The 21,197-nt window shown below is 40.8% G+C and overlaps 1 protein-coding gene across 1 annotated transcript; it reads right to left on the bottom strand.

Moving 5' to 3' along the window:
- Positions 1 to 245: 245 nt before the first annotated feature.
- LOC124122933 (F-box only protein 36-like) lies at positions 246 to 20,231 on the bottom strand. The gene is made up of 5 exons (XM_046486137.2): positions 20,068 to 20,231; positions 18,232 to 18,346; positions 8,544 to 8,716; positions 7,173 to 7,307; positions 246 to 1,291 (listed from the first exon to the last, which is right to left on the bottom strand). The coding sequence occupies exons 1-5, from the start codon at positions 20,179 to 20,181 to the stop codon at positions 1,220 to 1,222; spliced, it is 609 nt and encodes a 202-aa protein (XP_046342093.1). The 5' UTR covers positions 20,182 to 20,231; the 3' UTR covers positions 246 to 1,219.
- Positions 20,232 to 21,197: the final 966 nt, after the last annotated feature.

Raw genomic sequence — 21,197 nt, 5'->3', positions numbered from 1 at the left:
GCCATACATACATCACGCTTTCCAAAGCTGGTACCATATCGTCAAATTATCCAAATCTTAAATTTACTCATCAAGGCTTAACCTACTATCAGTGAGTTGGGTTTAACGCCGCTTTTAACAGTATTCCAGTTATATCACGGCGTGTCAGCTTAATGTGGGAGGAAAGCCCGAAGTGATGCAGGTCTCAGACGTTTACCACTTCGGTGAAACCCACGAGCATGGGTATGGTGCTGACAAACCTAGAAACATAATCGGGGCGAACCGGGATTCGAACCCACAATCATAGGTTTCTGGCGTGCCCAAGGGACGCAACTCTGCACAGCGAATCGTGGCGCGTTAGACGACTGGGCCACCCGTGCCCCCAAACGTACTATTAATGTGTACTAGGCTGTGTTGATGTACTTGGGAGATATGCCAGAAAGCTTAGAGGAACAGTTTTTATCCTAATGTAGGAAGACTACAGGCATTGTCAGTCAGCATCTCAGAGCTCCCTCCTTGTAAGAGTCATGTTCCTCAGTTTCTACATCTCTTGTAACAGAAAACAAATTAATATTCTTCTTTTTTATGAAGGTTATTGTTATTTTGTTGAAGATTTTAAGGCTAAAAAAAATAATAGTCTTGGTTCTCAGGCAAGGCCGCATCATCATAAAGTCTGCCGTTTCATTTTTATTTCCATTTTACAAAAATCCTAATACTTGAAAACAATGTGATCCAAAATAGCAGGCAGTTACTTCCCTTTACATGTACACTGCTGTACTCTGCATATTGTGTTATGGTCCCAGCAGCAATAGGAGTTTGTATTCTTGTTTATGTGGGGAGGCCCTGTCTCAGGTTGATGGTACACAACTGTTTATTTGGTCATATGCTAGTTTGAACAATCGAAAAAAATAAATAAACACCGCCCGCCTGCACTATATTTTCAAAAGTCATTGCCTGAGAACCAGTTCTCTTATTTCTTTAGGTCTAATATTCGCAATTATGAAACAGTCAAAAATTCAAATTTATCCAGTCAACTTAACTCATTCTGTACTCAAGGACAATTACGTACTACCACACAGTAGCATGGGATTCTCGGCCTGGCTCTATCAGGGAGATACCATCAGCTCAAGATATGGTCATGTGGTGCAAGGGCTGGACTGTGATTGGCTGGAGGTAGACAGACAAGATGGACGGATGTGGTTGATTGATGACGCAACCTCAGCTGGTGTGAGCAGTGTCTCTATTCCATCGGCTGTGTCAAGAAGGCCTGGGAACTAGGAGTCTGCTTTTCCGCCTGGCGTCTTAAATGTTTCTGTGAAGAGAAAAACGACATATTTTTAGCCCTTTACCAATAGGTCTTGTTTATTTTGTTTGTTGTTTAATGCCGCACTCAGTATTATTGCGGCTATATGACGGCTTTCTGTAAATAATTGAGTATGGACCAGGCAAATCCAGTGATTGACTTCATGAACATCGATCCATGCAATTGGGATCGATGACATGCATCAACCAAGTCAGCAAACCTACCCGATCCCGCTAGTCGCCTCTTACGACACGCGTAGTCGCCTTTTACGGCATTATGGGTTACTAAAGACCTATTCTACCCCGGATCTTCACATATCTAATACATCTAGTGAGTACTGTGCAGTGACGTGCATGCATGTGTGTGTGTGTGTGTGTGTGTGTGTGTGTGAGAGTACTAGTCCAGACTGATGCCGATTTATAGTGCTAGCACACTGAGATACCATGCCACAGTTTAACATGAATATCCCACTCAGACACAGTATACTGACTCCGAGCCGACCAGTCCTTGTTTTAGCCCCTTAATGCTGAGTGCCAGACAGGGTAACAACAAGTACCATCTTTTAACGTCATTTGGTATGACGCGGCCAGGGATCGAACCCCAGACCTTCCGCTCCCTGGGCAGATGCTCTACCACTAGACCATGGCGGCGGTCCAGTGAGTGGACAGTATCTCAGTCATATCACTGGGTGTCAACTTAATGTTGGAGGAAAGTTCGAAGGGTTGAAGATTTTAGACTTTTACCACTTTGGAGCAACATATTGGTATGGTGCCGACAAACCTGGAAACAATCAGTGCGATTCTAGGATTCAAACCCATGATCACAGGGTCCTGGTACCCATAAGTGATGCAATTCTGCAGAGCACATTGTGCCAATTTAGACAACTGTGCCTTTTATCATATTTAAGAGAAACTAGTCAATGTTTGTTTGTTGTTTATCACTCTTATCCAGCCTAATGATGGAGGCCTATGAATAGTCATGTTTAGTCCGGTTTAGAAATTTTAAACAATGTCAGATTGTGGGGAGTGTGACGATTTCATCAATAATAAAGATCTTTATTGTGAGTGAGTGAGTGAGTGAGTGGGTGGGTGGGTGGGTGAGTGAGTGAGTGAGTGAGTGAGTGAGTGAGTGAGTGAGTGAGTGAGTGAGTGAGTGAGTGAGTGAGTGGGTGGGTGGGTGGGTTGGTGGGTGAGTGAGTGAGTGAGTGAGTGAGTGAGTGAGTGAGTGAGTGAGGTTTTACGCCACTTTTAGCATTATTCCAGCAATATCACAGTGGGGGTCACCAGAAATGGGTTCACACATTGTACCCATGTAGGGAATCGAACCACAGATGTTTGCACTATGGAATGGGGTTTAACATTGCGTTCAAGATTGTTACACTAATAGAGCGTCATACATGCATATGTGTGTGTGTGAGTGTGTGTGGCTGCTTGTACTTGTCCTGACTGATGCCCATTATATAATGCTAGCCCACTGAGGTTTAACATGAATACCCCACTCCAACACAATATATACTGACTTCGAGCCGACCAGTCCTTGTTTTGGCCTCACAGAGTCAAGCGCCGAAGTTTAACATGAATACCCCACTCCAACACAATATACTGACTCTGAGCCGACCAGTCCTTGTTTTAGCCTCTTAGTGTCAATCACCCATCTTCCCGAGGCAAGAGAGTTAACTGACTTTAAAAGTCCAGTTTCCACCATTGCCGAACTAGGCTGGAGTTCCTGGGCTCGATCGTAGCGCCACCAGTGGCTATTACAAGTTATGTCCCTTCTATGCCTCTCCTATTGACCAATCAGATTTAACCTCTCGTATCACTTGCATTTGTTTCAAACAAAACGGTGGCGCCCAGTCAAGACGATCTGATCGATAATCAAGATAAAACGAGTCTTACATCACGAAGTGCATCAAATCACGTGAGCACCTTGATTAAAAACATGAAAAGATTTAGAAAATATCTGTTGACAACGAGCTAGCGGTGCACATGTTTTGCAAATCCTGCAGTCGACCGAAATCTGCATGACACGCTACGAACCTGATTTTGATTTCGGTGCACGATTTTGCATAGACTTGTTAGTCCAACCAAAATGTAACTCCATAATACCAGCCTAGTTCGGCAAGCGTGGAAACTGGACTTTTACAGTCAGTTAACTCACTTGCCTCGGGAAGATGCAATCACCAGGCAGGGTAACAACAATTACCATTTTTTAGTATGACACAGCTGGGGATTGCACTGTGTGACCTGGCCGACCTGATTATACACAGACCAAGGGTATCCGGGATCTCCGAATGTTGATGTCAATAGTGTTTTAATATCAACTTTGTATTGATACAAATTAATTATTGATACCAAATTGATAATTCACTGCATACCAGTATGGTGAAAAAAGGACCAAAAATAGAAACAATCGATGGAAAATAGCAACATATTTAATGTGGCTCGGGTATCAAAGAATCAAGTACTCATGTAAATAGTTATAAAGAAGAAGATCAAAACCCACTACAGAGTCACCATTTTCACGCATAACGTACAATATCCACCAAGCAACATAATTTTTTTTTTAAATCTGTAGGTCTCCACGTAAAATATTGAATATTTGCATGCCCAAAGAAAGCTAAGGGTGTCAATCCTGATACCTGAAAAGGGAGATAACTCATCTAGATATAATCAATCCCATTTTATGCTTGTCAGTGAGTATTGTTTAGATATAACATAATAGGCAGATTTGATGTTCTACAATGATCTGTTTATCCAATAATGGCAATTTATTAATCATAAATAGCTATGCTTCTCATACCAAAAACAGAAAGAAAGAATATTTTAGAAATTTAGGGAGGAGAAGAAAATGTGCAAGGTAATAAAATAATAAGTAGGAACACTACACACTTTTTTACCCACTGAATCTGAAAATTAAGGGATGCATTGGAACAGTTATTTTTGTATTACTTATTGGCTCATGTTTTGGAAAAATAGCAAAGGTACATGTTGCAGGTTTCCACAATCATAAGCGGACATGTCGTTGCTTACCACCAATTACCATCCGCTGTTTTCCAGCACCAGAACTGTCACTGATTCATTCTTTAGCAGATTATGAAAACTTCGCAGAGGATTGACAAATCAATTTGTACTTCCGTTGCAAAAAGAAATACATTTTAGCATTCAAATATCAGTGAGTGACTGAAAATGGTTTTCAAGACGCTTTTAGCAATATTCCAGCAATATCATCATGGAGGATGGGCTTCACACATTGTTGGGAATCGAACCTGGGTCTTCGGCGTGACGAGTGAACACTTTAGCCACTAGGCTACCCGACCACCCCCAATCAATTCCCATGTTAACATACATCTCCTAATGATTGTATGCTTCAATACTCGTTTTAAACACAACAATAAATTACACAATGTTACACAATGTTTACAATATGAAGATGACAACCCCCCCCCCCCCTTCCAAATTCGAAAAAACAAATCATCAAAATTCTATCTAATCTGTCCATATGCATGAGTAGTTATTCAGCTATCAAAACAATACCATGGAATTTGTAGAAGACAGGGCACGTAAAGGGAGGTAATTTGCCACTGTAAACTCGCGTGCAACGGTGTAGACTGAGGTGTGCACGAACTATTGTATCCAACGTCTTTAAGCCCCGGTTTTGTTTTTGAGACTGCCCCTATACCTTTTTTGTTTTATTTATCATACCGTAGGTATGATTTGAAACCCCCTTAGATTGGACACTTTGGTAATTCACCCAATCTAAACTTAAAAATGGTTTTCTCTATCTCTCTTCAGTGTAAAAACCTGTATTCTTTTCCTAGTACAGGCTTCATGTCATGAACATTGGCTATGGCTATGCAAGTGTAATGTAACATGCGTTATGGGAGCAGTGATGACAAAACAAACGCAGTGTCATTTAGTTATTTTAGAGTGAGTGAGTGAGTTGGGTTTAACGCCGCTTTTAACATTATTCCAGTTATATCACGGTGTGTCAGCTTAATGTGGGAGGAAAGCCCGAGTGATGCAGGTCTCAGACGTTTACCACTTCGGTGAAACCCACGAGCACGGGTATGGTGCTGACAAACCTAGAAACATAATTGGGGCGAACCGGGATTCGAACCCACAATCATAGGTTTCTGGCGTGCCCAAGGGACGCAACTCTGCACAGCGAATCGCGGCGCCTTAGACGACTGGGCCACCCGTGCCCCCTAGTTATTTTAGAATATGCTCATCTAGAATTTTCTTCATATGATTTTTGTGTGATTTTTTATGACGACTACATTATTATCATTATAACGGAGTCACGTGCGCATATTTCTATAGTCCGTTTAAGACTGCCATCATTGGACTTGGAATAAATGTGAGCTTCCTGTTTTTGTTCGAATTTTTCACCTGTAAACTTGTCGATAGGTCTCCTTGTGACTGAAACACTTTAAACCACTAGTAGATCAATCGGTATTTACTCGATATTTCAAAAGCAACAGTTTGTGAAAAATTCTATCCCTTTTTAATGCGCAAAAAGCAGTTTTCTAGCATAACAGACAGTACTTTATCTAATATTTGGCATAAAAAGCAATTTTTATCTGTTCACAAATAGAATAATTAATTTTATTATTAACCAATATATCATCATACTTTTATGTGGTACAAAATTTCTCATCAATGACTGGAATATAAATACAATGGCTTTTGTTCTATTGTTGGTATTCCAGGTAAGTCAGGTCCCCAGCAGCTGGACATGGAGAGACGACTAAATGGATCGGGTGGTCAGGATCGTATCCCGCCTGCTTGGGACATTGCTTATTATATCCATCACGGGTTTGTCTGGCCCAGACTTGATTGTTTTTTGTTTTGTTTGTTGTTTAACGCCACACTCAGGCTGACTCAGCAGTATCCTAGCAATATGACGGTGGTCTGTCAATAATTGAGTCTGGACAAGACAATCCAGTGATTGACATCATGAGCATCGATCTACACAATTGAAATACAATAACATGCATCTGACCCAGAGCAACATGGGTGGCCCAATTTGGTAAAATTAGTAAAATCTCATTTGTATACTTATCTTGCATTACTACATCTAAAGTCCATTAAGGAATAATGCAGGATAAGTGACAAAATTTAATCAAATCTAAATAATGTTTTACATTTGTATACTTATCCTGCATCTAAAGTCCATTAAAGAATAATGCAGGATAAGTTACAAAATTTAATAAAATCTAAATAATGTTTTACATTTGTATACATGTACTTATCCTGTATTACTATGTCTAAAAGGCTTTAAAGAGTAATGCAGGATAAGTGAAAACAAGTGCAAAAGTGAGTGTGGCTCACTAATACCCCCGACCCGCCTCGTGTGTCAGTAGTTACAAATTAAATAGCTAGGATAGGGTTAGAGTTTGAAATTCATAAAAAAATGGAAAAATAATAAAAACAATTTTTTCTTTGTACTGCACCCCTCCATATGACACAGATTATATGTACTAAGTTTGAGATGAATCCTCTGAATAGTTTAAGAGAAATCACGCGGACAAAGTTTTCAAACGGACGTTAGGGTTTGAAAAATTCATAAAAAAATGGAAAATTAATAAAAACATTTTTTTCTTTGTACTGCACCCCTCCATATGACACAGATTATATGTACTAAGTTTGAGATGAATCCCCTGAATAGTTTAAGAGAAATCGCGCGGACAAAGTTTTCAGATGGACGGGCAGACAGACAGACAGACAGACAGACAGACAGACAGACAGACAGACAGACGGACGGACGGACGGACAGGCGGACAGACGGACGGAACCTTGGTATAACTATATACCCCCGACATTTTGTCGGGGGTATAAAAATGAATAAAATCTAAATATGTTTTACATTTGTTAAAAAATAGGAAGTATACCTGCAACTGAAGCTTGTTGGTGAAGAACAGATCCTTCCAGCCATGTTCCTTGGCCAGGCTCTGCAACTCTTCGGTGATGGGAGTCTCACTGTTCTGTCGGTAGATCTTCTCCCACAGTTCATCGCTGTTACACAACTACAACACACAACATTGTTACACAACACAACACCACACACAACATTGCTACACAACACAACGAATGTTGTCACAAAGTCCATGATTAGATGTTTGTCTGTTGTTTAACACCACACAGTACTGTTACAAGTTAAAAGCCCCAAGGCAGCGTCTCGAGAAATAACAAGGTCTTTTGTTTGTTTGTTTGTTTGTTTGTTGTTATTTAACACCACACAGTATTGTTACGAGTTAAAAGCCCCAAGGCAGCGTCTCGAGAAATGACAAGGTCTTTTGTTGGTTTGTTGTTTAACGCCGCACTCAGCAATATTCCAGCTATATGACGGCGGTCTTTTAATAATCGAGTCTGGACCAATCAATGACTGACATCATGAGCATCGATCCACCCAATTGATTGGAGGCAGGATAAATCCCTTATACCCTGCTTTGAAGCAAAGCTCAGCTCTGTCGAACAGCTGTTTTCTATCAGTTTTGAATTTGTTTTCATTATTTTACAATAGCAGATTAAAATGTCTCAGTAAGGCGTGTGGTAAAAAACCTCACATGGCACACATAAAACCCCATGTACCCTGAGTGATCCTGCTACAACTCATAGTTTAGTACTCACCAGGTATTTATCTAGGATTCAAAACTAATTGCCTTGGGAGACAAATTTGGAATTGTTTCCCGTAAATTGGGAAATTTGAGCTAGTCTAGATAAACCCTGCTATTTGTTTCTTTGTTTGTTTAACGCCGCACGCAGCAATAATCCAGCTATATGACGGCCGTCTGTAAATAATCAAGTCTGGACCAGACAATCCAGTGATTGACATCATGAGCATCGATCCACACAATTGGGATACGATGACATGAATCAACCAAGTCAGCGAGTCTGACCACCCGATCCCATTTGGTCGCCTCTTAAGACAAGCATAGTCACCTTTTACGGCAAGTATGGGTTGCTGAAGACCTATTCTACCCCGGATCTTCACGGGTCAATTTGTTTTATGGAGAGGGATTTGTTCAAGTATATATGCCAAAAGGAAGGAGCTATAATTCTAAATGTACTTTTAGTATTGTTGTTATCTACTGCCTTTTTACTGTCCATACCCATGATGTATATATATTAAATCATGTATGTTTTAGGGGTGATCCGGGATCTTGTACAACCCACACCACGCCCATTGAAATAACTCCCCAATGACCCCACAAGTACTCCCTTATCACTGAGACGACTATGAGCACTGCTGCAACACTTACATCTTTGAAAAAATGTGACACTAGACTGAGAGCCTTGATGTCCTCCAGGTCTAGCATCATGATGAGCTTGATGAGGATGTTGCGGGGAAGACGTGGGAGGAAGTCGAGGTGGCCGTTGGCGACGTTCAGCAAGTAGTCCAGGGTCTTGCTGCCACCGACTCTCTGGAGCTCACCTGTATAAAAGGAACAGTGCTGTAGTCAGTATTCGAAATACGCACTTGCCTGTAGGCCTGTGACATGTAGATTTCGTGTTGGTCCGGTGGTTTCAAATTTGTTGAGTCCTTGTGGCCTGCAGTAAATTTGTCTCGATCTATTTGTCACCATAAGCTGCATTTTTTCTTAAATGAGGGTCTGAAGAGTTTAGTCAGGGTCTGCAGCTTCTTAAGTCTGTGGGTCCTGATAGCAGCTTGGCACTGGTTATACCGTATTTGACGTAATAAGCGCCTCGCTCTAATAAGCGCCCACGGCGATATTTGATAAGATATTGGCTAGTGAACAAGCCCAATTTGCATCCCTTCCGATTGATCAATGTACTTATTGATTGATTGACTTATTTTTTAGGTATAATACGCACACGTGTGTTATATGCACCCTTATTTATGGGCAATTTAATTCTGGAAAAATATATCTGTCGTACATAAACATTTCAGGCAGTCAGTATAAACAAGGAAATATATTTTTCAACTATGTTTTTTTTCACCAATATAATATTCTAATAAGAGTCCCCTATTTCTAATTTTGAGAGCAGCCCGGGCGCTTTTACGTCGAATACGGTATATACTCACTGCCAAAGGAAACGCTTACCATAGAAACATATAGAGAACTATTTACATTAAGAAGAAGATGTTTCCAATGTGTCCCACTTCATGACAAAACTAACAATCCCTCAAGCGTTACCACAGAGTGTCTTTATTCAATCAGGATGTGCTGCAATTGGGTTTAACATCGCGTCCAAGATTATTGCACTTATATAGCGATGTGCATAGCGGCGTGCATGCACGCGTGTGTGTGTGGCTGCTTGTACTAGTCCGGACTGATACCGATTTATAGTGCTAGCTCACTGAGATACCATGCCGCAGTTTAACATGAATACCCTACTCAGACACAGTATACTGACTCCGAGCCGACCAGTCCTTGTTTTAGCCCTTTAATGCCGAGCGCCAGACAGGGTAACAACAAGTACCATCCTTTAACAACTTTTGGTATGACGCGGCCGGGGATCGAACCCCGGACCTTCCGCTCTCCGGGCAGACGCTCTACCACTAGACCACGGAGGCGGTCTGTATACATAGTCAAACAGTGAGGTCATACACAGATAAAAAAGCATCATAGAAACACACACCATACTATCATCTGTAAATAACCAAATCTGAACCAAAGTGACATTGCGAGCAATGATACCATTCGTGACCAACTCGTGTTATTCCGGGACAAGCCGAATAGCGACTCGTGCCCCTCTCATGGCCATTTTTGCGACCGGGTTCCGTCTGAGCGCAAATGGGCATACCTAAAACAATTGTCAACTCGTTTCGTAATGGTTCACATATATTTCCCCAGATATTATATATATTTCAGATGCAATTTATAGCACATCTGGACATGCGAAATTATACAGGAAGATTGAACACATTTAAATTTGTCTTGGGTATATCTTTAGAAGCAAGACATATGTGAAATCAAAAAATATTTCTGAGGGATTCTTTGACGAACAACTTGAAATAATACCCGCATTCTGATTGGTTTATCATAGTTTCGCACACAACATTCATCGATAGGGGGACGAGTCTTCTTGCAGGTTCAGAAAGGATGGTTGGTTTGTTGTTTAATGCCGCATCCAGCAATATTCCAGCTATATGACGGCGGTCTGTAAATAATCGAGCCTGAACCAGACAATCCAGTGATTAATATCATGAGCATCGATCCACGCAATTGGGATCGATGACATGCATCAACCAAGTCAGCGAGCCTGACCACCCGATCCCGTTAGTCGCCTTTTACGACAAGCATAGTCACCTTTTACGGCAAGCATTGGTTGCTGAAGACCTATTCTACCCCGGAATCTTCACGGGTCAGGGGCGAGTGATGACGAATGCAATGATACATGTTCATGGTGTACTGTGGCACTCCATCAACCAAGTCATTGAGTCGAACCATACAATCTGTAAGACACCTGTCATACCAGGGTGCCATTGTACAAAGGTTATGTGAGTGAGTGCTTGTAGTAGGGCGGTCAGGCTAATTTTGTACACACATTATTTTATACAGGTTTATGCATCTACTTTTGGTTTATGTGAAAATGAATGAAAAACACTTTTCCTTTTAAATTTATGTCTACAACTTTTTGAGATATGGCTGTTTTAGGAGTGTAAAAAGCGGCCATTTTTTCTTCCAAGATGGCCACCACTAAGTTTGCATATTTTTCAGGATTAAAAAGCCCCGGGAAAACAAACTGAAGAGGTATTTTCCTATTTTTAATACACTATTTACCTGAAAAGAAACAGTCTCAACCAAGCCATTAATAATCAGTTCCTTGATTGTGTCATAACTTTTAGTTTTAGCAATATTCCAGCAATATCACGGCGGGGGACACCAGAAATGGGCTTCACACATTGTACCCATGTCGGGAATCGAACCCGGGTCTTCGGCGGACGAGCAAACACAAAGGTAATGTAACTCCCATACCTTAACATAGACTTGCGACAGTCATGGCGCTAAGGTTGTTTTGTTCAATGGCACCAAGGCTGTCCGGCACCAATTCTAACCTGGGATAGTTTGTAATGCAAAAAGGTATGGCTGTTTGGATCATTGAATTATTCAAAATTGTAGATTGCATGTGGTGTAACTGACAGTTCTAAGGTAAATAAATAATAATAATGACAATAGTCTCAAGGTTTTTGAGCCCGTCCAATGATATGACATCAAAAGATTTCCTGGAAGTGAAGTGTGATAAAGATTTCAGCCTTGGACCACCATGTTCATGACGTGGACCCAGAATTCATGATAGGGAGTGAGTGAGTGAGTGAGTTTTGTTTTACGCCACTTTTAGCTATATTACAGCAATACCAAAGCGGGGGACACCAGAAATGGGTTTCACACATTGTACCCATGTCGGAATTGAACCCCGGTCTTCGGCGTGACGAGTGAATGATTTAACCACTTGGCTACCCGACAGCCCAGAATTCATGATGGAGAGCAACCAATTGATTTTCAGGAGTTAGACAGGGGTGAATGTGGTTGAGAAGAGCATTATTAATTCAATGTTAAAATCTCAATTATTTTTTCCAACATAAACAGGTGGTAATCTTTAACAAATGTCATATTTGTTATATTTGGGATAACACTTTCTTGGTAAAGTACAAATTCTAGTCCATTTTTGGTCCCACCCGGGATTCGAAGCCTCGACGCAAGAGTGAGGCACCTTATCGCCAGCACACAAGGTCAGCGATCTGATCCACTCAACCACGGAGGGTTCCACGAAAATGAAAGCCTGACAACTGGTGGTCTAGATCACGTACTAAGGGGGTAAACTCTGAGAGGGTGGGTTCAAATCCCGGATGGGACTCAATCCCCAAAAGCACTACAATTTGTACTTAAAGAAGAAAGTGTCATCCCAAATATAACATTTGTTACATTTGACTACTTAATAAAAGGCATTGTGTGTTCAGGTGCTAATCTTATAATGAATATACTCAGAGGTAAAACAAAATTGTTACATAGAATTTTGTCATTGGTAATCTTGTGAATAATTAGTTTTTCGATTTGAACAAGAGAAAGAGTGTGTTCACATGGTCAAAGAAACGCAACCAAGCAGTTGTTGTTTGAATTGCAAGATTTCTGCAAGAAGTGCGACATATTCATGGCAGTAAAAGTTTAACGCTGATTCTGTTTGTTGTTTGTGTGTCACAACAACTTTTGCTTTTGAGTATAAATAATAAGGAACAAATGGTATCCTTTTGACATGTGGCTGCAAGAAATGGATATGCTTTTTTCCTATAATGTGAGGCATATGGAAGGTTTTTTTTCAGGAAAACAGGGGATTGATTAAGTTTTTAAGACCCCTCCCTCTTTTTAAAATCTGAGATGGTTGCTCCCTGAAACGTACACAAACTTATACAAATATATCTCCATAAACGAAAACATTAGTGCAGTCAGGTCCCATATATATGCAACAAACTGCTTACTTAATCAATATCACAGAAAACTGTAGACAACAATACAAAAATTGATCAGTGCAACAAACCCTCTCTGTCTATTATTAGCCAATCAGGAAACAGTAGTTCGTTAGTGGGTCATCTTCCCGAGGCAAGAGCGTTAACTGTCTTTAAAAGTCCAATTTCCACCCTTGCCGAACTAGGCTGGAATTACTGGGCTCGATCGTAGCGCCACCAGTGGCTATTACGAGTTATGACCCTTCTATGCTTCACCTATGGACCTCGCAATTAGATGCCACCTCTCGTATCACTTGCATTTGCTCCAAACAAAATGGCGGCGCCCAGTCAAGATGTCTGATTGATAATCAAGATCTATATCGTGATAAAACGGGTCTTACATCGCGAAGTGCACCAAATCACATGAGCACCTTGATCAAAAGCATGAAAAGATTGTTGGCGGTGCACATGCTTTACAAATCCTGCAATCCACCGAAATCTGCATCACAGTTTACGAACCGGATTTTGATTCCGTAGCACGATTTTGATTGGACTGCAAAAACTTGTTAGTCCAGCCCAAATGTAACTCCATAATACCAGCCTAGTTCGGCAAGGGTGGTAACTGGACTTTTACAGTCAGTTAACTCTCTTGCCTTGGGAACATGTTAGTAGGCATGGCCTAATAAAAGTTTATGTTATGGAAACAAATGCAACAAAAAATTGCTTCATCAACCAATCAAATGCCATGGAAAAACTTGCACAGCATTTATCATGTTTATCATGTTTATTGTTAATTGAGCTGTGATCACTCACCTGAGCATTGTTTAACGAGACAAGAAATAGTCCCTGACTGCGGATATCATTTGCACACACAAACTGTCATTGAAATCTGATTCTCATGAAAGACCCGTTTATTGCAGCAAGCTTTTGTACAAACCAGTCAGCCACATGTCTTTGGTGTAACCCGATTGCAGTGAGCTGAATTTAAGCAGGGATTTAACTGAGATTGCAATGTGCCCTTGGACATGTTGAAGGGTAATTGGGAATTTTGTTTGAGATTTTGTTCAGAACTGGGTTCTTATTTCCTCAACTTCAGAGGTATTTTAACATTGTATTTTAACAATACAGCCAATTAGTGAGTGAGTGAGCGAGTTGGGTGAAGCGCCCCTTTTAACAGTATTCCAGTTATATCACGGCTTAATGTGGGGGGAAAGCCCGAAGTGACGCAGGTCTCAAACGTTTACCACTTCAGTGAAACCCACGAGCACGGGTATGGTGCTGACAAACCTAGAAACATAATCGGGCCGAACCGGGATTCGAACCCACAATCATAGGTTTCTGGCATGCCCAAGGGACGCAACTCTGCACAGCGAATCGCAGCGCCTTAGACGACTGGGCCACCCATGCTCCCTACAGCCAATCAAATTATGTAAAACTTAGCACTGAAGCCTCTGGTACTGTGTTATACAGACATCCCTAGAAGACCCTTGGCAGCCTGTGACTTTAGCCACTAGTCTGAAGACCAAGTTTTTTTAAAATTCACTTCCGTCAAGTAAGCTTAGCTAATAATAGTCTTAACAGTAACAGACCTGTGAAGAAGGGTAGAATAGGTCTTCAGCAACCCATGCTTGCTGTAAAAGGTGACTATGCTTGTCGTATGAGACGACTAACGGATCGGGTGGTCAGACTCGCTGACTTGGTTGATGCATGTCATCATATCCCAATTGTGTGGATCGATGCACATGATATCAATCACTAGATTGTCTTGTCCAGACTCAATTATTTACAGATCGCCGTCATACAGCTGGAATATTGCTAAGTGCAGGGTTAAATGACAAACAAACTTAGCAGTAGCACTAAATTCAACTGAAAATAATGCTTAGAGACAATTTCGGGCAAGAAGACTTAAATGTTTTCTGCACCCACTGACATAGCATTAGTTACTTTTACATGACATAACATTATTGTATTTCCAATTTTGGGATTTTTATTGACATTTCCTTCAGACATGGAGCTGAATATTGACCTCTGAATATGTCGAGATAAATCCAATGAATTGTTATATGTTACAGATATTTGCTGCAGACAATGGTTGAATGTCAGCCTCCAGGCAGGTCAGGATAAATCCCCGTAATGATACACTGACACACAGTGACTTCACAGTGGTAGAAACGAACAGTTTTCGTACACTAGTCCTTATAATGATAACATATAGCAAACTAGGGCTGAGACGAGTCCAAATTTACTACCCGGGTACCCACCCCCCTATTACCCGACCCTACCCGAGTACCCACTGTAGGTCTAAGGAGATGTCTCAAAATGGGAACATTTTCAGCAAAACGTATTTAGATACATGCATTAAACAATTTGGTCATTCATACACTGTTAATACAAAGTTGAATTAAGTTATATCTTTATTCAACCATATGAAAAATCAGAAGCAATGGGTGCATAGTCAGAAAGAAATGCGAACATAGTCATTAGTGACTTCAGTGTAACCATAGAGTTCTAGACAATTTTTGTCATTAAACAATATACCAGGTGACTAACCACGGGCCCGGGTAGTCCTGTGGGTACCCGGGTGCTACTCAGTACCCACCCGACCCGGGTACCCGGGTTATCTGTCCCAGCCCAATAGCAAACCCCTTAAAAATGGCACATTTCTACTATAACTATTGGGCAGTTTGTCAATGGCTACAGGACTAGTGCCAATTTCTAACGCTGCTTGAATTGCCAAACTGTCAGCTATACTGAGTGATACAGTCTGACTTGTGACACTTTACCTAAGACAGGGATAGTAACATAGGACTCTCAAATATGTTCAAGAATGCCCCTTGAATTTGTATCTTAACTATGCCAACATGAACAAGACATCTGTCCTCTTATAAACCTATTCATTGGGATCGTTATTAAGTAAGAGACTTCTTTCTATAGGCATTAAAACCCATAGTGAGGTTTTACTTTCCAGTTGGGTTAAATCTCATAAGCAGGGACGTTGTAATGTCCCTGGGATTTTATAGGATATTCAAGTCATATTTGCTATAATATCCCAGGGATTTTATATAATGTCCTGAGTATTTTATTAATGTAACTTCCGTTCAGATTGTAACATGTAATGAAATGTAAAATCAAATGACAAATGTTTTCTTCATATTCCCGAGGATCGAACTCGCAACCTTCATATCTGTAGCCCAGTGAGTGTACCACAAGGCTACAGAGGTGTTGATAAGCCTCACTGGTTTTTAGAATGTCCTTTTCAAGATCAGGACGCCAGCAACAGAAATTTTATGTGAGTTTCCTAAGGTTCATGGAAAGTATGTTCGAAACATAAATGTTGATAAATGTTGTTTAAAGTTTCTTTTTTCGGTTTATAAGTATGGAAAAACACTTTCCCTCGGTTTTTCCCTCTCCCCAGGGCATGCTCTGTCTACCAAAACCTCGTAAGCGTGTTTTCTCCACTACATACAAACCCAGGGAATGTAATTTCAAACTTGAGCTTGCTAATGCGGGGTTGCAATCTAGAGAGTCTGCCCCTTCCTTGAGACTGACATTGATAAAACCCTTTTCAATTTCTGAATCCTCAGTTATTTAACGAATCATACAGTGCGTGTAATAAGTTGTTTGGTTGGTTGGTTTGTTGTTTAATGCCCCACTCAGCAATATTCCAGCTATATGACGTCAGTCTGTAAATAATCCAGTGATTAATATCATGAGCATCGATCCACACAATTGGGATCGATGACATGCATCAACCAAGTCAGCGAGCCTGACCACCCGATCCCGTTAGTCGCGTCTTACGACAAGCAGAGTCACCTTTTACGGCAAGCATGGGTTGCTGAAGACCTATTCTACCCCGGAATCTTCACGGGTCGCATGTAATAAGTAATAAAAAAAGATTGCACAGATTACATTTGCCGGAGAACATGTATCACTGGTTCTTTTAACAAACATGGTATTTAAAAAGATATAAAATAAATGACTAAGAGTATCCTTCAACTGTCAAGAACTAATTTTAACCATGCCATTGTCACTAGAACTAATACAAGTAGAGGATTTTGAACCAGGAAGGTCATGCATGCCAATCAGCACAAGTCAGTGCCCATTTAGATTAAACCATCTGTCACACTCCGGGTACCTTGTATATATATGAAAGAGCTGCTTATCTTAATCATGACTAATCCCATCTAATCCAGTGTTAGCGGGGATCAACAATATACTGATAATCTCTGGGTAATGACCTGATCCGACACAGACCTCTATTTTATAATGTTGACATTTCTACAAGACCAGAGATATATGTTGCATTTTATCTGGTATTACCGTATTCGACGTAATAAGCGCCTAGGGCGCTCTCAAAATTAGAAATAGGGGGCTCTTATTAGAATATAATTTCAGTGATTAAAAAACAGAATTGAAAGATCGTAAATTTTGTGGTTTATGCTGACAGCCCGAAATCATACAAAAGAAAAGTATGTGCGTATTAGACACGACAGATATATTTTCCAAAATTTAATTGCCCATAATTAAGGGTGCATATATCACACGAGTGCGTATTATACACAAATAAATAAGTCCTGTGTACATTGATCAATCGGAAGGGGTGCTAATTGGGATTGTTCACTAGCCAATATATAAGGCAATATCGCCGTTGGCGCTTATTAGAGTGAGGCCCTTATTACGTTGAATACGGTACTTGTTTTACAGACGCCAACACTAAAAATGAGAAATTTGGAAAAAAATAAAATTCCAGTTTAAAAAATTGAACACTGAAGGGGTTGATTAAGTAAGTTCTGAAAACATACATATTTCTTTTGGCAAGAACAGCATCTGCCTGGAGTTATCACATTACTGAGAGTACATTCAACCCACACCAATGTCATAAACCAATCAGTTCTTACCGTATTTGACGTAATAAGCGCCCAGGGCGCTCTCAAAATTAGAAATAGGGGGCTCTTATTAGAATATTATTTTGGTGAAAAAAGACAGAGTTGAAAGATAAATTTCGTGGTTTTGCTGACAGCCTGAAATGTTTATGTAGGACAGATATATTTTTTCCAGAATTTAATTGCCCATAATTAAGGGTGCATATAACACACGAGTGCGTATTGTACCAAATTAATAAGTCTTGTGAACATTGATCAATCGGAAGGGGTGCTAATTGGGATTGTTCACTAGCCAATATATCAGCAAATATCACCGTGGGCGCTTATTAGAGCGGGGCACTTATTAAGTTTAACTATACAGTGTTTGGAACTTTGTGATGGTTTTTAGAAACGCAAAAATGAAACCGGGAGACATAATTCAAGTTTGGCATTTGTGAGTGAGTGAGTGAGTATGGTTTTACGCCGCTTTTAGCAATATTCCAGCAATATCACGGCGGGGGACACCAGAAATGGGCTTCACACATTGTACCCATGTCGGGAATCGAACCCGGGTCTTCGGCGTGACGAGCGAACGCTTTAACCACTAGGCTACCCGACCGCCCCTTTGGCATTTGTGAATGCTGATAGTATGACTGTGTTGAGGATGTGTTCACTCACTGTGTAGTCTGTCATCAAGGACGAAGTCCTCCCATGAATTCCTCACTTCCGATGGTGGGTTGTTCTGGTAGTCGGATCGGGTTGGGGGAACAATCTTCCATAGCCGGTAGATGAACTGTTGGAACAAACCGACATGTCACATTTCACAGTCTAACAAGGTGTCTTTTCTTTTCACAATTACGTCATACACAGAATCCAGAATGCTACCCCCCCTGCCCCTATACTCCTCAAACACAGACACCTTTTGAAGCATACATCACACACACACACACACACACACACACACACACACACACACACATATATATACCGTATTTGACGTAATAAGCGCCCACGGCGAGATTTGCTGATATATTGGCTAGTGAACAATCCCAATTAGCAGCCCTTCCAACACCTATTCGCATATAATACGCACCGCTTCCTTCCCCTATTCGCGTATAATACGCACCCGTGTGTTATTATTTACTATTGGCAATTAAATTCTGGAAAAATATATCTGTCGTACATAAACATTTCAGGCTGTCAGCATAAACCACGAAATTTATCTTTCAACTCTGTTTTTTTCACCAAAATAATATTCTAATAAGAGCCCCCTAGTTCTAATTTTGAGAGCACCCTTGGCGCTAATTACGTCGTATACAGTAGTACTATTGTCCTTGCCAAATTGATCAAGAGTTAAGGTATCATAAGGACGAGTAGAAATTTGCTATTTTAATGGGTTTGCTTTATATTATCTTAATAAGGACTAGTGGATTACAAATGTTTAATTTCAATATATTAGCAAATATTGCCGTGGGCGCTTATTAGAGCAGAGCGCTTATTACGTCAAATACCGTAGTGCAAAGTTTTAATGCTGCGTAAACACTGACAGACTACTTCAACATTCTTGGGGAAACCCCTGGGAATTCCCCATCACGAAATAAACGCAGAAGCGTTGTTTCTCATCATTTTGACCCTGTAGTCTTGAACATAAGGTAAAGTCTGAGTTTCGCTGCATACCTGAAATGAGTATTGATTTAGGGTCTGACTGAAATACCACAAGTGAAAACGGACCTTTCACAGAAACAGACCCATATAATAAACATAATTGAAGCTGTATAACAAAGTGTTACTGTTTCAAACTGTCTTGAGTGTATAGCATATATACCTAAGTATTCATTAATAGCGAATATAAAGCATGTGTTGAAACCTTTTTAAGAATCCTCTCAATAAAACAGATAGGCCTAAGATAAACATATCCATTGATTAGAAAACTGTGTCCGTTAATCGAGTGAGTGAGTATGGTTTTACGCCGCTTTTAGCAATATTCCAGCAATATCATGGCGGGGGACACCAGAAATGGGCTTCACACATTGTACCCATGTCGGGAATCGAACCCGGGTCTTCGGTGTGACGAGTGAACGCTTTTACCACAAGGCTACCCGACTGCCTTAGATATTTAGTCATGGGAGGTTTGATAAGACATATTTAAATATATTCCTGCAATAAATGAAAAGTAAACAAAAACTTTCTCTGTCAGTAATACAAGATAGTTTGTTTAGTGGCTCGGTAAGGCGCGGGAGCGTAAAAATATTATATGATCACCGAATCAGAGTTACTGTGTACACTGTGCGATCAATCACTTCATAAGCAACGGGAATGTAAATAATGCACTTAAACATTGCCCTAATCAGCTATGCCGATCCATTATTGATTCTATGACAGAGTGAATATAACTTGCAAGGGTGTGAACTGTTAAGTGTTGCTGTTGACGAGCTGTTGACTGACTCGTCAAAACAAGGAAGTGGAATCTCGACAAAGAATGCGCTTTACCCTATACTCAAGCTACAAACCTACCTCGTCTGGTGAAACGAATATATGGAAGAAATCCTTCGATGGAGACGGAGCTTGTTGACCATAATCGACAAGAGCATCGTGCTCGTTCAACCACTGTGTCCACTTCGTCGCCATTTTGACGCTATCACCATCCCAACCGACGGCTGCCTTAAATAGCTGCTCGGATAACGACACGGAACGAAACGAGCACCTGTCGGGTTTATACAAAAGTAGGATTTGTCACGAACACCAAATACTGGCTGGTTCGCAGGGTCGCATTAAAGCTAATCGCGGGATCACAGTGGACGCATGATATGTAACGTTCAGTGTTAGTCAGCACCAATACTCAATAAATCAACCAAGCTACAAATGAATGCAGGCATAAGACGACGGTAATAACTTAATTACACACACAATTAAGTGTGTGAGTGTGTGTGTGCGTGTGTGTGCGTGTGTTTCATTTATAGCCAGTGTGGTTTATATACGTTTGGACAGTGTGATTTATATATTTAAAAGTAAAAACAACAACAACGAAATCGTTACGACACGTTCCTAAAATAACAGTTTGGGAGTTGTGAAGCATTTTTGAGAGTGAGTATGGTTTTGCGCCGCTTCTAGCAATAGTCCAGCAATATCACGGCGCGGGACACCACAAAATGGTTTCATACATTGTACCCATGTGCGGAATCGAACCTGGATCTTCGGCCTAACGAGCGAACCCTTTAACCTCTAGGCTATCCCACCGCCCCCGAAGTTATTTAAAGAGACTCGATACAGTCCTGCTGCTGAAGGAGGGCACGGGTGGCCCAGTCGTCTAAGGCGCCGCGATTCGCTTTGCAGAGTTGCGTCCCTTGGGTACGCCAGAAACCTATGATTGTGGGTTCGAATCCCGGTTCGCCTCGATTATGTTTCTAGGTTTGTCAGCACCATACCCGTGCTCGTGGGTTTCACCGAAGTGGTAAACGTCTGAGGCCTGCATCACTTCGGGCTTTCCTCCCACATTAAGCTGACACGCCGTGATATAACTGGAATACTGTTAAAAGCGGCGTGAAACCCAACTCACTCACTCACCCTGCTGCTAAAGAGCAATAGTCTCCACTTGTGTTAGTCTCTCCAAGTCTTTTATTATTATTTTTTGAGAATTTAGTTGT

Source organism: Haliotis rufescens, unplaced genomic scaffold (genome assembly GCF_023055435.1).
Source record: "Haliotis rufescens isolate VD_foot unplaced genomic scaffold, xgHalRufe1.0.p SCAF_25, whole genome shotgun sequence".
NCBI lineage: Eukaryota > Metazoa > Mollusca > Gastropoda > Lepetellida > Haliotidae > Haliotis > Haliotis rufescens.
Note: the sequence above shows the minus strand (reverse complement) of the source record. Positions and strands in the feature narration are given on the sequence as shown.

What these genes read in the sequence shown, in the direction of transcription:
- LOC124122933 (XM_046486137.2), bottom strand. Translation starts at nt 20,181, where the DNA reads ATGGCGACGAAGTGGACACAGTGGTTGAACGAGCACGATGCTCTTGTC. An exon ending in TATTCGTTTCACCAGACGAG is followed by an intron (nt 18,347 to 20,067) that starts GTAGGTTTGTAG and finishes TTGTTCCAACAG; the next exon opens with TTCATCTACCGGCTATGGAA. An exon ending in CCTTGATGACAGACTACACA is followed by an intron (nt 8,717 to 18,231) that starts GTGAGTGAACAC and finishes CCTTTTATACAG; the next exon opens with GTGAGCTCCAGAGAGTCGGT.